The sequence below is a fragment of the Ictalurus furcatus genome, chromosome 26 (assembly GCF_023375685.1).
Source record: "Ictalurus furcatus strain D&B chromosome 26, Billie_1.0, whole genome shotgun sequence".
NCBI classification, from domain to species: domain Eukaryota; kingdom Metazoa; phylum Chordata; class Actinopteri; order Siluriformes; family Ictaluridae; genus Ictalurus; species Ictalurus furcatus.
In genome coordinates, this window is record NC_071280.1 from 16,217,962 (window position 1) to 16,231,308 (window position 13,347).

At 43.2% G+C, this 13,347-nt stretch overlaps 1 protein-coding gene across 1 annotated transcript in view; it reads right to left on the reverse strand.

The window, feature by feature from the left end:
• Positions 1-8,864: 8,864 nt before the first annotated feature.
• klf5a (Kruppel-like factor 5a) overlaps positions 8,865-13,347 on the reverse strand; it is a 6,004-nt gene continuing 1,521 nt past the window's right edge. Inside the window, exons 2-4 of the mRNA XM_053616087.1 lie at positions 11,823-12,696; positions 11,014-11,073; positions 8,865-9,097 (exon numbers count right to left, since the gene is read on the reverse strand). Coding sequence (XP_053472062.1) covers positions 8,919-9,097; positions 11,014-11,073; positions 11,823-12,696 — 1,113 coding nt within the window. The 3' untranslated portion in view covers positions 8,865-8,918. The remainder of the gene's footprint in view (positions 9,098-11,013; positions 11,074-11,822; positions 12,697-13,347) is intronic.

The window sequence follows — 13,347 nt, forward strand, 5'->3', positions numbered from 1 at the left end:
GTAAGCCAAATGAATCATCCCTTATTTAGCACATACATGTGTAGCTTACCAGCATCCCAGCTGCTTTAGCAATGCATTCAAGCCAGGCAAAAAATTTAAAAAAAAGAAAAAAAAGAAAAAAGAAAAGAAAAGCGTCATCATTTTCCAATCATGCTCTGTATAAAAGTTGCTTTTTTTTAAAAAAAAAAAAAAAAAAAAAACAAACAACTTATTTTCTTCAATTTAAATGTCAACCATGCAAAGAGGAACCACAAATAAGCTTAATAAACAGGTTTAACATCAATAAAATACATTTACCATTTTCACCCCGAGTTTCCTACAGGGCCTCTCTTCAGATCCAGCAAACTTAGCTGATGTTTGAAAAGGGAAAGTACCCACTTGAAACAGTTGTCCATTAAGGCATTAGGATGGTGATTAGAACCATAAGCGCAAGCCACTGTGTGTTCGCTCACGGCTTGTTATGTTTCCACAGCATGCAGAGAACAGGTCCTCCTCCACAAATGGCCCGTGTTGTCCTAGCAAGTGGGTGGTCTGTAAAGCTACACTGGAAAAATCCCACCAAAAACAGCGTGTAACACCGGCCTGAGGCCAGAAGCCCAGATGTGACAGTAATTGTTATTAATCTGCTCCATAAGCCAGTAGCTCGCTCACTTGCGAACATAGAGGGGAAGCAAAGACAATCTGAACGAGTGCAATAACTTTATTATTTGATAACCATGAGAAAACCACCCTACCAATGAATAAGGAAAGATGAATAAAGAGGAAGAACAACAAAGCAAACAGGTCCAGCAGGTCCACCAAAAAAGCCACTTATCCTGTGGGTTTCTTTTGTTTGTTTGTTTGTTTCTCTTTATGATTGATCAGTACAAACAGTTTGGTAAAAGGAAATATCATAAATGAAAGTGAAGCTTCATGCTCATCAGTTAACACCTTCTCTAGAAAAGCTTTCAAACTGATATGAAATGCTTTCTTGATTACAGGGTGATGAGTGACAAATGAATAATAATAATAATAATAATAATAATAATAATAATGACATGTTGTAAGGGGTTGATATCTTTTAGATGGTTGACAGTCACATTAGATGTCATGTATTTGCGTTAGCATTATTTAATAGCACGGTTTGCAAAATAATAGCGTCAGGTGAGCGACATTTAATGTTGTGTTACATTCAAATTGAGGGGAAAAACGTGAGCAAAAGCGCATTCGGGAGGCTGATTGAAAAGAAATGAGGCTTAAATAGCACAGCATAAAGTTAATGTGCGTGTCGGACTTCACATCAGTTTTCATTAATCCCTCTGTACAGTCTACAGGCCGCTCAGTGCTGCACAAATTCTTTTTGACAACACTCGGGGTCGTGCTTTTGTTCTGCCGTGGCAAAGCACTGCTCCTATGTATCGATCAAACTGGGCCAGGTTATGAGAAAGTGCAACGAGTCTCACTAAAGCCAGGGAGTGGGGAGAAGAGGTAGGGGCCTTCAACTTTAGAGCAATAATGTTCACCCTGGGGGTCTGGAGCTCTCTTGTATGGAAAGGGGGAGGACGAAGGGAAGAAGAAGAAAAAAAAGAGAGCGAGAGAGAGAGGGAGGAAAGAAAGGAGAAGACCTGTAGGAGGAATGCCCAAGAGCAACCTTGAAGAACCTCCTGATAGATTCCAATGGAGCCTCCATTGTTTGCCTGCCTTTGACATCTGAAGTCTATTAGGGACAGGGGCCGAGGTTCGTCCTGAGAATCAAACCAAGAACACATGTAGCAAAGAGGGAGAAATTCCCCGTCTTGTTCGGAGCAATGAAAGCATTTATTTTCCTTCGCCGTGTTTCCTGATCTCATATCAAAAGGAGTATTGTTTCTCCGCTCACAGGGGTTCCTCAACGTTTTGGCAGCTTGTAATTCGGTTGCACCCCGAGAGAGTACCGATGTCTCATAAAGCAAACAGCAAACAACGTCCGTCCGCCCGCAAGAGAATGAAAAACACCGAGACTCCCAGAACCTATAGACGGGGGCTCAGAGGAACGATCGTTCCGAGATCTTAACGAGAATCGAATGGAGGTTAAAGACGCGAAAATGATCAGGTTGAACGACTCGCGTTTATAGTTTCGGGATATCAGGAGAATGTGGGTTTTAATTTAATTTTAATTAATTTTAATGTCCTGAATCCAGGTGGACTACACTATACTGTGTGATACAGCCAAAGGTGTCTGGGGGTGGGGGGAATAAAGTTTTCACTCAAAACTCATAAGGCTCGTCTGCATTAATTCTGCCGAGACATAAACTCCCTTCAGATGAGCTCAGACCATGTTAATGCTTCTCTTGTAGTGCGGATAAAGTAGCTAAAGGACATGAAATATTCAGCTAATACAGTTTTATTAGCCTTTATTTCTTGGTGATGCTCCAGTACAAGTAGAGGTTGTGAATACATTCACTTTGTACCAGATACTTTTCCGCAATTTCTGTGATAATATATTAGTATAATGGCATTCCATGATAAGGAAATCTGAAATAGGTGTATGTTTCAGGTTATGGCATACCAGTATAGACCATAATAACACATACAACTTCATGAACTTGAACAAAACGTCATGAATAGAGGCTCCATGGTGTATGTTTTTAGCAAAAATGTCAGATCATGAGCAGGTTAACCTGGGCTACTTGCCTGCCATTGCTGGTGGTCTTACCCGATGAAGCACTGTGTGTAAATTAGGGATGTAACCGGATACAAATGCAATATTCGTCTTGAACTAATATGTGTTTTAAATGGATGCAGATGCAGATATTAATAGGAGATGCACTATTTGTTTTTGTTTTTTTTGGAAAGCTTGCCAAAAAGGGTTGAGACTAGAGGTGTGAAACCAAGGACCAGGCACACGAGTGGAAGGTATGAACTAAAAAGACCATGTTCGTTAACACGAGTTGCAGCATGACGCATTTACGAGGTTCGTTCGTTCGTCCCGAACGGTTTAAATTAGGTTGCTGATTTGTTTATATTTTGGAAATTAGACCAAACCAAATAGAACTCGCAGGTACAAACAAATAGAATAAGTGCGCACGCAGGTTTCAATCTGAATACAGGTACAGACACAGATACAGATAGGGGCATTACATTGACCATTTTACTGCTAGCACTCGGACAATCGCTCCAAGTGGGACGATACATGTTGAGCAGTCTGTGAGGGAGCTGATCAACACCTTGATCCAACAGTGGGACCTAGGCCAGGATATGTGGCAGACTGGCCACACAGCACTTCGAACCAGTTCGAACCAGTGCTCCAGTGAGGTTCTGTCTGACTTGCACAGGCCCTAGGTGGTGAAAGTCATACCCTTATATCCCTTGTAGGTCTGACCATGTTGGGCCCTAAACAGCACCCTTCACCCAGCATTAAAAGGTCCTTCAGACCACACCCATGAAGAGCGCCGCATTGCTCAGAAGCATTGCTTATCGGGCAGTGACTATCAGATCTGTGGGTCCTCATGTCTTATGGGTATATACTTATGTCCTTTGGGCTCAGGTCCTCATTGATATCAGACTCCAACAAGGTTGTCGTTCTGACCCAAGAAGTGTGTTATCTTTTGGACAGAGCTAGACATCGGGGTTCGGAACAAACGACTCGACTCAATATACTTCCTGGAGCCTGCACCAGATCTGAGAAAGGTTTGGCTAGGTGCAGGAACGCCTCTTCCCTGATGCCAAGTCGACTCATTACCAATTATGTTTTACTTCCTGGACGAACCAATTCATCTACCGTTTCCCTTTTCTCCTCCGCCACTGATTCTTCCCATGTTAAACAGAACTAGACTCCAGACTCATGGCCCCGAGATGGTCAGCAAGGCCTTGGTTTCCACCGCTGCATCCGATAGTGGTTGGAACACCATGATGACTTCCTCCTGGAGCAGATCTACTGTTCCAAATGAAGGGAGATTGGTGACGTCCAGCCAGGTCACCTGTGAAGTGGAAACTGAGGACTGCAACCTTGCAGTCCGGGAAACACTCCTAAATATAAGAGCCCCTAGCATACTGGATCTGCATGCCCTTTGGTGGAACAATCCATCATGGTTCCCTGAAGAGCCCAGTGTGGGATCTCCCCCTTGTACTGGAGTCCCTTCCTTATGAGCCCTTGCAAGATGCTTTTAAAACCTGCTTTTTGGCTCAAACAGCACAAAGACTAGTAGAGCTGTGTGTAGCATGGTACTATGGTACTATTTCTCATCAGTGAAATGGGGTAAAATAGCTTGCGAGTGACGTAACTGCTCTTTGAAACCCGGATAATTGTTATTTGGAACCAGAGCTGATCCAGAGAGTGAGACGGCTGTACGATAGCAGGATTTATTGCAAACACTGCATCATACATCACTTTGTGGCTCTTTTGGAACACCTCGGCATGCATGCATGCATGGACAAGAAGGTATCCATGTGATTCTGACCTCACCTGGCGGTTATCCAGGGTTCACTTAACCACAGTTACGTAACTAGCGTTTCCTTTCTCCTGTGAACCTTACAGTCAGACTAGCAGCAAGTTGTTTTTTTTTTTTTCCCTTTCTGCTGACAGTCATCAGAAAGTAAATTTTTCAAAGCGCAAGCATTTCTACTCTGGTAGTTTTTATTCCAAGATTTTTTTTTTTTTTTTGATTGCCTTTTGATGTACAGCAGCAACATGTTCTTTCCTCAGGCCTAAGCAACAGGCAGGTATATAGATATAAAGGTCAGAATCGATTAATTAAACGCGCCATATCATGAGCAGCACCATTTTGGAGGTTGTAAAAAAACAAACAAAAAAAAACAACACACTTGGGAGAAGTTAAAAAACAAACCAACAAAAAAAAAATTTGAACCTAAAGCTTTGAAGGTGAATTCAACTATTAAACATGATCCTTTGAATTCTTCGCCGTGTGAACTTACGGGAACTGATGACGTTAAAGCTCTTCCTAATTCTGAAGGAAGGTGTACGCTCTTAAAAATAATAATAATAAAAAAAAGAGATCAGTGTAATGTAATGTTGATTAAAATATGGCTTCATTTGCAAAGACAGGTCATTTTAACACTTGTATATTACTCTCAGATCAGTATATTATGAGATATATTTACTATTCAACAGTATACATCAATATAGACATAAATGTACATTTCCACCGATTTATTTTAAACCTGGTGTTCAATCTCTATATTTATGCAACGTATGACTTACCGTGGTAAAACACCGTATTGTATCGGATGTATCGGTTATTCCTGGAGAGCAGATAACGTTCCCGTGGACGTCTTGAATGGGAGTCTTGAGTTCTCGTGATGTTTTCCCTCTCTCTCTCTCTTTTTTTTTTCTTCGCGTTCCAATCTGTCTCTTCTCAGATGCGTGTTTTGTAAACGAAGTCGAGGTTGTCTGTTCTCGGGTCAGTCGGTGTAGCTGTAAGCCTAAACAGATGACAATACTACTACCCTCAGAACGCTTCTGCTCATCTTCAAATATAAGGACTATTAGATGGTATAAAAGTATGATCTGGGGGTTTATTCTGAAGTCTTGCTAACAGGTTATGCCAGTGTTCATTTCAGACATGCCAGCAATACTATATCCTGTTTCAGTCCATTATCCTCATACGTAAACACAAATAAAATAATTTTTAAAAAAAAAAAAAGTAAGTATTTTTAAATGATTACAGTAAAATCTAAAAATGAATCTCATATTTATTTCTATATTTTTTTATGTATTAGAATATAAGTTGACGATGTCCATATGCACCATAAAATGTGAAATTGATAAATGATCGCTTTCGTAATCCACGTTTTGTCAGCAAGCGAAAATATCTTGGCTACTTTAGCTCATATTTCCTTTTATAGCATTAACAATAAAAGCAAATATAACTGATCGTTAATCCGATTTCTACACGTCTTCCTACGAATTTCAAGCTTGGAATAGTCTTCTTCTGTTTGGTCGAGTTCCTTTTAAATTACTCGGTGATTTATCAAAAAAATAAATAAATAAATAATTTACCAGTAGAATACGAAACGTGTCTCAAAATAGGCTGAATAATATTATATTTGATTTATAATGATCGCAGTAAGAAGCATTACATCATTTTTTTCTACACGAAAGATATTTTCAGTTGTTAGGTATAGGGTTTCTTGAAGTCGGTGGATAAAAAGCAGGAAAAATTCTGAATATTGTCAAATATATTTCTAAAATATTGTCTAATAGATTTCACAGTCCAGTGAACTGGATGGTAATGTGACTCGGCGTCCGGATGGCGGCCTTTTTGTCCCCGTATACAGAAGGCAGATAAGTTCCAAGGAATGAAAACAACAATTTTTTTTTTTTTTTTAGAGATAAAAGTTCATTCAAAATAAATAAATAAATAAATAGATAAATAACAGTAAGAAGCAAAGAAGTGAAAATGTCACTGTGATATTTTTTTTTATTAGGTTTTGTTTCATTCAGTTGGCAAAAAACAACTTTTGTCATTTTGAAGACAATGAATTTAGAAATATCATCTGAGAATCTATAAAATAAGTACAAAATAAAATTTAAAAAAAAAAAAAAAAACAATAACGAAAAAAAAAATAAAATAAAATAAAGTCGACACACCGCAAAGATGCAGAGTAATATGCTTGTGCCCCTCGAATTTCATTTAAAAACAAAAAACAAACAAACAAAAAAAAAAGCAATAAAATAAAAATCGATCAAATAATATTTACAGTAAAATGAAGAATATTTACAATAAGGTAGTTTAGTTACACGGAAAAAAAAAAAATCCCATTTGTCATCAAATTTCACTTCATGAAGCCTATGAAATAAATAAGTTAATTTTTTTATTTATTTTTTTTTTACAGGAAGAACTAGGATAGCCCTCTTTTTCAAGAAATGAAAACGGCTGCTGTCGTGGGTAACCAAATCACTGCCAAGAGTAAACATCAGAGCTGTTTTATTATTATTTGTTGGTTCTAAAAACCTGTGAACAGAAAGAAAACCCCAGAAGGCACTTGAAGATGAAATGTGTTCCTGTGGTGTTACTTGGACAGAACAGTTTGTGCGGTCTTATACATTCAAGCTAACGCACCAGTGACGGTAAGAACAAAATGGCCGGCATGCTCGTGTGTGTGTGTGTGTGTGTGTGTGTGTGTGTGTGTGTATGAGTGAGAAGGTCTGTACAAATCATCCAGCTGTCTGCATCGCTTTAATATCCCTCTCGTTCCATTTATACGCAGCCGTTCAATAATTCAGGCCGTAATTGCAGCTCAGTAGCAGTACATTATTATCCTTTTCTTTCAGAAGCTATAAATACGTCAGCTCGCAGTCAGAGAGTGTGTCTCGGACTAAACCGGGTGATTGGATTTATACTCGAGGAGTCCGGTTTGAACAGTACTTGATCCAGTGACAATCGAACCCATTTCCAGTCTGATTCAAGTGCAAAACATAAAAAAAGAGAAGCGGCCTGCGGTGCACGGCGCGGGCTTTGACAGATTTCAAAGACGAAGAGAAATCCTTTTGTTAATTCCAGTTCCAGACGTTTAAAAAAGTAAAAAGTTTATTTAAAATTAAAAAAAAAAAAAAAAAAAAAAGTCCTAGCTTTGTGCACCGTCACTAAACGTGGAATTCTGGGTAAAAAAGCAGGACGGGTATTAGACGAGCCGTATCGTCAGCGTCGGATGACAAGGTAGGACTTTTTTCACTGTAACGCGACAAGATGTCCGTCGTTACATACGAATATATGAACACACTGCCAGGGAAAAGCTTTTAAACATCTGGAATGACTGCCCGTGTCCAGATGCGAATTGAAAATAAGGAGAAATTCGAATCGGAAGATTCGGAATCTGGATTTAAGAAGGAACGAATCAGCGGGCTGATCTAGGTGCTTTTAATAAGTGCTTTATTAAACTCGGGTGGAAATCGGTCAGATCTCAAAGTTTGGTCCGGGGCGGGGGTGGGGGTGGGGTTGCGAGGGTGGGGGTGGGGTTGGGGGGTTGGGGGGGTGGGGTCAAAAAGCATCGTCAGGTCTCCGATTTTTTGTAGAAATCACAACACAATATAAAAAGAATTTATATAAAAACAAAACAAAACAAAACAAAAAAACACAAACGTCGTTACGCCTATAAATAACGGCAACACATCATAAAAAAACGTACTCGACTCGTTGGCTCCGATAATTTCCGAAATATCACCGTATACATTTGTATGACGTGTCTAATATCTGCTGGATTATGTCTGTGAACATGTATTTATTTATTTTACAATTAAAATGCTCTCCACGCTTTAGACAACAGCTTCAGAGAGAGAGAGAGAGAGAGAGAGAGAGAGAGAGAGAGAGAGACGGAGTCAAACACACATTTATCTCCGTTCACGCATCCGTGGGTTTTTTTTTCTTCTTCTTCTTCTTCTTCTTTCTTCCCCTTAAAATAAGTCCAGTTAAAATTTTACTCAAAATCCTACACCATAAATACAGCACTGAAACGCTTTTTACTGGCAGTGTAGGATTAGAAGAGCGCGCTCGCGACTGAACGAGTGCCGACCGACCAACGCAGATGGGTTTTTTTTTTTTCTTTTTGGCTTTTTAAAAAGTGTCGTCGAATTGTACAAACGCTCGCGTGAAAAAGGTTACGCGGTCCGTCGATCCGACGCGCGTTTAACTACCGCGTTTAAGTGACGGGATCGAAAGCACGTGACGTCGGCCGTGTAGCAATAAAATCAGGAGCTCGGCTCAGAGCTTGTTCAGACACGTGAGAGGAAAGCGTTCACCCTCGTAAGGAAGGCTCGTCCTTGTACACATGTGTGTTGTTCTAGGGACTCTTCGAATGCACGATTGACAGTGTGTGTGTGTGTGTGTGTGAAGAATGTAGGTGATTGTCAGCGTGTTCGTGTGTGTGTGTGTGTGTGTGTGTGTGAATACAGTAATTCCCTATATAAATGCATGTAGGTGTAAAAGAAGCGTGAGACGTGATTAGTTCTGGTGCCTCTTCATGTGCAGGGCGAGGTGGTCGGAGCGGGAGAAGCTGCGGCTGCACACGGCACACTGGAACGGCTTAGCGCCCGTGTGTTTACGGAAGTGGCGAGTGAGCTCATCAGAACGAGCGAATCTCCAGTCACACCCTTCCCATGTGCACCTGTATGGCTTCTCGCCTAGAACAACAACAAAAACAAAAACAAAAAAACCCACAAAACAATAAACTTCAGATTCAGCGAAAAATTCCATGATCCCTGTTATTTTTTTTTGCTCTTTATTTTTTTTCCCAGTAGACGCTCTATACAATTTGAAACATGTTATCAGGGGTCATGTTGGTTCCTCTTGTTTTTGTTCCATGTCAGTAACCACACTGAATAACACCTGTACACACAAAGCCTACAGGTTCGAATCCAACCTTCAAGATGAATCTGTTTGTTTGTTTAAAAGAAAAGGAAAGAGAAAAGACAGAGATATGCAGTGCGATAAAGCCCGGCTTGTCGAGATCGAATGCAAAGGAAGGAGAAAAAGACTTGCCACGACGGATTGTTTGTCTTTCCCATGTGTAAGCTTCAACGTTTTTTTTTTTTTTAAAGCCGGTCGTACGAAAACCAAACAAAGCACGAGAGAACGAGACTCGGCCTGGAAAAAACGCGGCGTGAGCCTTGACAGGTTTCTATCCAGCCCGTGATGAAAACGGCTGCGAAGGATTTTCATCACGAGTGGAAAAAGAAGAAGAAGAATGTCGATGAAAGAGGAGATAAAAAAAAGAAAAAAAAAGAAAAAAAAAAAGCTGCTACGTCGTCTAAGCCTCGGTTTTTAAGATTCGAGCCAACTGCTACATTCGGAGACAATTCCGAACTGAAGTTAATCAGCGCTAAAGGTTAGAGTAACCTGTAATATTGTATGAAAGGTTCTCTAGAAGAGCCTGAAAGATAATTAGGCGTAAACGCGGAGTAAAAGCGTACGTGTGGCGCTCGGGCACAGGTGAAGAGAGTCCCAAACGTGGAATCTTGTAATGACTTGTTTTGGCGAGCTCGTCTCGGAGCATGGCGCGCCTGGGGGGCTTCTTCCCCCTCTCTCCTGAGACGTGGAGAATTAGAGTGTAGCTCAGGTGATTAGCCATTGTAAACCCTCTTTCAGACAGAAGAGACGCTCCGTAAAGAGGAGAAAAAAAGAGAGAGTGATCGAGAAAGAGAGAGAGAGTGAGAGAAACCCGTCCTTCTTGTTGTACCAGTTCAAATAACCTGCTTAATTGATGCTGTTGTGGAGGATAATGTGGACTCCCAAACAGTTTGGAGCTTAGCAGGGATAATTCAGGTCATTTTACAACACGACGAGTGTGTGTGCGCGTGCGTGCGTGCGTGCGTGTGTGTGTGTGTGTGTTTTCACTGCTATGACAACATTAATGACTACACAAGACTTAGGAGACAGAAAAGATAGAGGAAGAGAGAACAGAACGGAAGTCCGTACGATTTACACGCGGTCGTCCGTGGACTGGGTATTTATTTATTTCATTCTTGTTCAAAAGTAGCTTTTTTAAAAATCTGGAGCGGATCGAGATCTATCGCACGGTCGAGTCAGCAGTCAGGAGTCATCTCACTGCGAGTTGAGGGCCAAAACGGAAGCTGGCTCTTAGGTTTACGGCTTGTTTGCGGTCGTGAAGTCCGTTCTTGGAAAAACGGCCTGACAAGTGTCGCGCGTGATTGTTTTTTTTTTTTTTTTTTTTCAAGGTCACGCTGTGTAGCGCGTCGATTTCGCTCCTGAATTTTAACAACAGCGGTCGCGACACCAGATGTTCAGAGACTCGGGGCGTCGAACCCGTTCACGCCCGAACCAAAACGGTGAGATATCGAGTCATATCGAGTCGACGGTGTGGGAGAGCTTTCATGGCGGTGGATGGGAATGAATGCGAGGGCATGCCAGAGAGCACGGTCCTGCCTAGCAACATGACCCGAAACACCCAAAATAAATAAGCAGCGCTGCTGCGACAGGCCCAAATAAAAACCCAGCTTTAATTTGGGGGTGGGGTCGAGTCCGGTGTGTGTGTGTGTGTGTGTGTGTGTGTGTGTGGGGGGGGGGGGGGTGTTCTTACCAGTGTGCGTCCTCAGATGAGCTTTCAGATGCGAGGACTTGGTGTAAACCTTCTTGCAACCTGTAACAAAAACACGGCTATGAATGAAGGAAATTAACAAAGAGGGCAGAACGGTAAAGTCGAAAGGAAACTAAGTGGGAAGATTTTCTTTGGCTTCGGTAATGTTTCCATTCCATTTGAGAAGCTAAAACCAATCTCATCTTGTTAGCTGTAAAACCTCCCCCTCCTCCCGTTCAGTGAAGCGGTGATGGCTTCTAAATGGCGGAGCGTGGCGTTTCAGATGAACTGCTTAGCGTAAATGCACTATTAATGGTGTCATGAGGCTTGCCTGTTTTACAATCTGGTCGGTCAATTTGATGCAACAGGATTCAATAACAATCGGGGGGGGGGGGTGAGGGGGGGGGGTGAGGGGAGGGCTGACGTCAGCTCCCTCGCATTAATTCAGAGGCCTGGTTAAAAGGCTTTGGCCCGGGCCTGAATTATTCAACAGTGCATCGGTCTCGGTAAGGAAGCGCAAGAGAAAGAGGAAGAGAGTGCTTGGGGAAAGGCAGGAGAGTGGAAGGGCGATCGGTGTGATTTATAAACCTACACCTGAATGTGAAACAGCTCCTAAACAGAACACTCTGTAAGTGAAGGATCGTAGTGGATGGTATCTCCGAGTCGATGATTCTGCCACCTAAAAACCGTTCAAACTGTCTAACTGTTTAGAGCAGAGCGACAACACTGCCTTTTTGTTGTTCTAGAAAATGTCAAATGTCTTAAAAGTCAAGGTACAACCATGTTGAGAATGAAGTACTGTTTCTCCATACCTGGGAAGTCACAGTGGTGTATCCGCCTCTTCTCGAGGTCAGGATTCGTCCTGCGGTTGTATCGGACAGGCATGACCCCGGCGCTGGTGGTCGCGGGAGCTCGTGTGGATGCGGGCGCTTGATGAGCGGGCATGTGGACGGCCATTTTGGACGCGATGGTGGCGGCGTAAGATGGCGGTGGCGTCAGGTTGTGCAGCAGCTCTTTCTGCCGGTCCGGGCTGCCCGGCTCGGAGGTTGGCGGCGAGGGAGGAAGATAGGGCGCTTTGACCTGCGTGTGGCTGTGGGCGAAGTGACCCGAGGGTGCGAGCGGGTACGCAGGAGTGGGCATGGCGCAGTACGGCTTGTTGGCAGTCTGTGTGGCTGCTAAGTGCAGGTCGTGGAAGGTGTGCACCTCTGACGACATGGCATGAGCGTGAGAGTCCGAAACGGCCTGAATGGGAACGTCGAGGTCAGAGCTGAGCAGCTGGAACAGATGGCCGTCCTGCGGAAGCTCGAAAGAGGGCATCTCCTGCTTGATGAACACGCCGTTTGAAGCGTCACCCGCATCCATGTTAGCGCACGGCGCCGAGGCCGAGCTGAAGATGGTCGTGAAATCGGGAAGAGTAGGAGGGACGGAACAGTCTGGGGCTGAAGAGAAGGTCGAGCTCACCGGTTTGCTTTTCACCTGGCCGGGGACGGAGGGCCGCGGCGGCGGGCGGCACAGGCTGCCGCGCAGGTAGGCGATGTCAGGTAGGTACACGTTCATGTTGATGCTGTAAGGCGAGCCTTGTTCATCGCTGAAAAACTCCACAGAGGAGCTATCCTGGCACTGCTTCTTGACTGCCAGGGAATCCTGCAGCTGAGGTGTCAGGTATTTGTCCATCTCAAGCTTCGCCTGGAGAGAAACACAGCAGAGATCTCGCTTTAAACTCCGAGCGCATGTCAAAGAATGATGACTTCCTGACAGGTGGAATGCACGCGCTGCTCGTTTCAGCAAAGCTCGAAGGAACTTGGGAACAGAAATCACGTTCAGAATAAACTCCCTCTCAGCCACTCTTACACAATGCTCCGTAGTCCCGACCGAGATTTGTAAATTATTCTAGTCGAACTGGCTATAAATGAACAGATTACTGCGTATATATACTGCTCTCATGACTCGCGGTCGAATTTCAGAAGCGGTCCGGAATGCGCGCTATGTGTGTAGCAGGTGACGCAGAGAACACTTGGGCATAAATATGCATGTAGAACAGCAGGGAAAGTTTTTAAATAGATGCGTAACACAGTCAGAAATACATACATCAGCACTCCTTTTCCAGAATAAAGGGAAAACGTGTGGACGTGGAGTCAGGGTGTTGGCTCGGTGCCGCACCGATTGGAGTTCGAACCTAAACGTCGCCACCGTCGGGTCTCTGAGCCAGACGCTTAACCCTCGAGCGCCCAGCCGTGTCTCGGTTCTCTCCGGATGAGCGAGCGAACGGAAACGGTGTGAAGCAGCGGAAGGTCCGACGGGACTGGAAAATCGTCCAGACTACAGGGAACCCGGCGC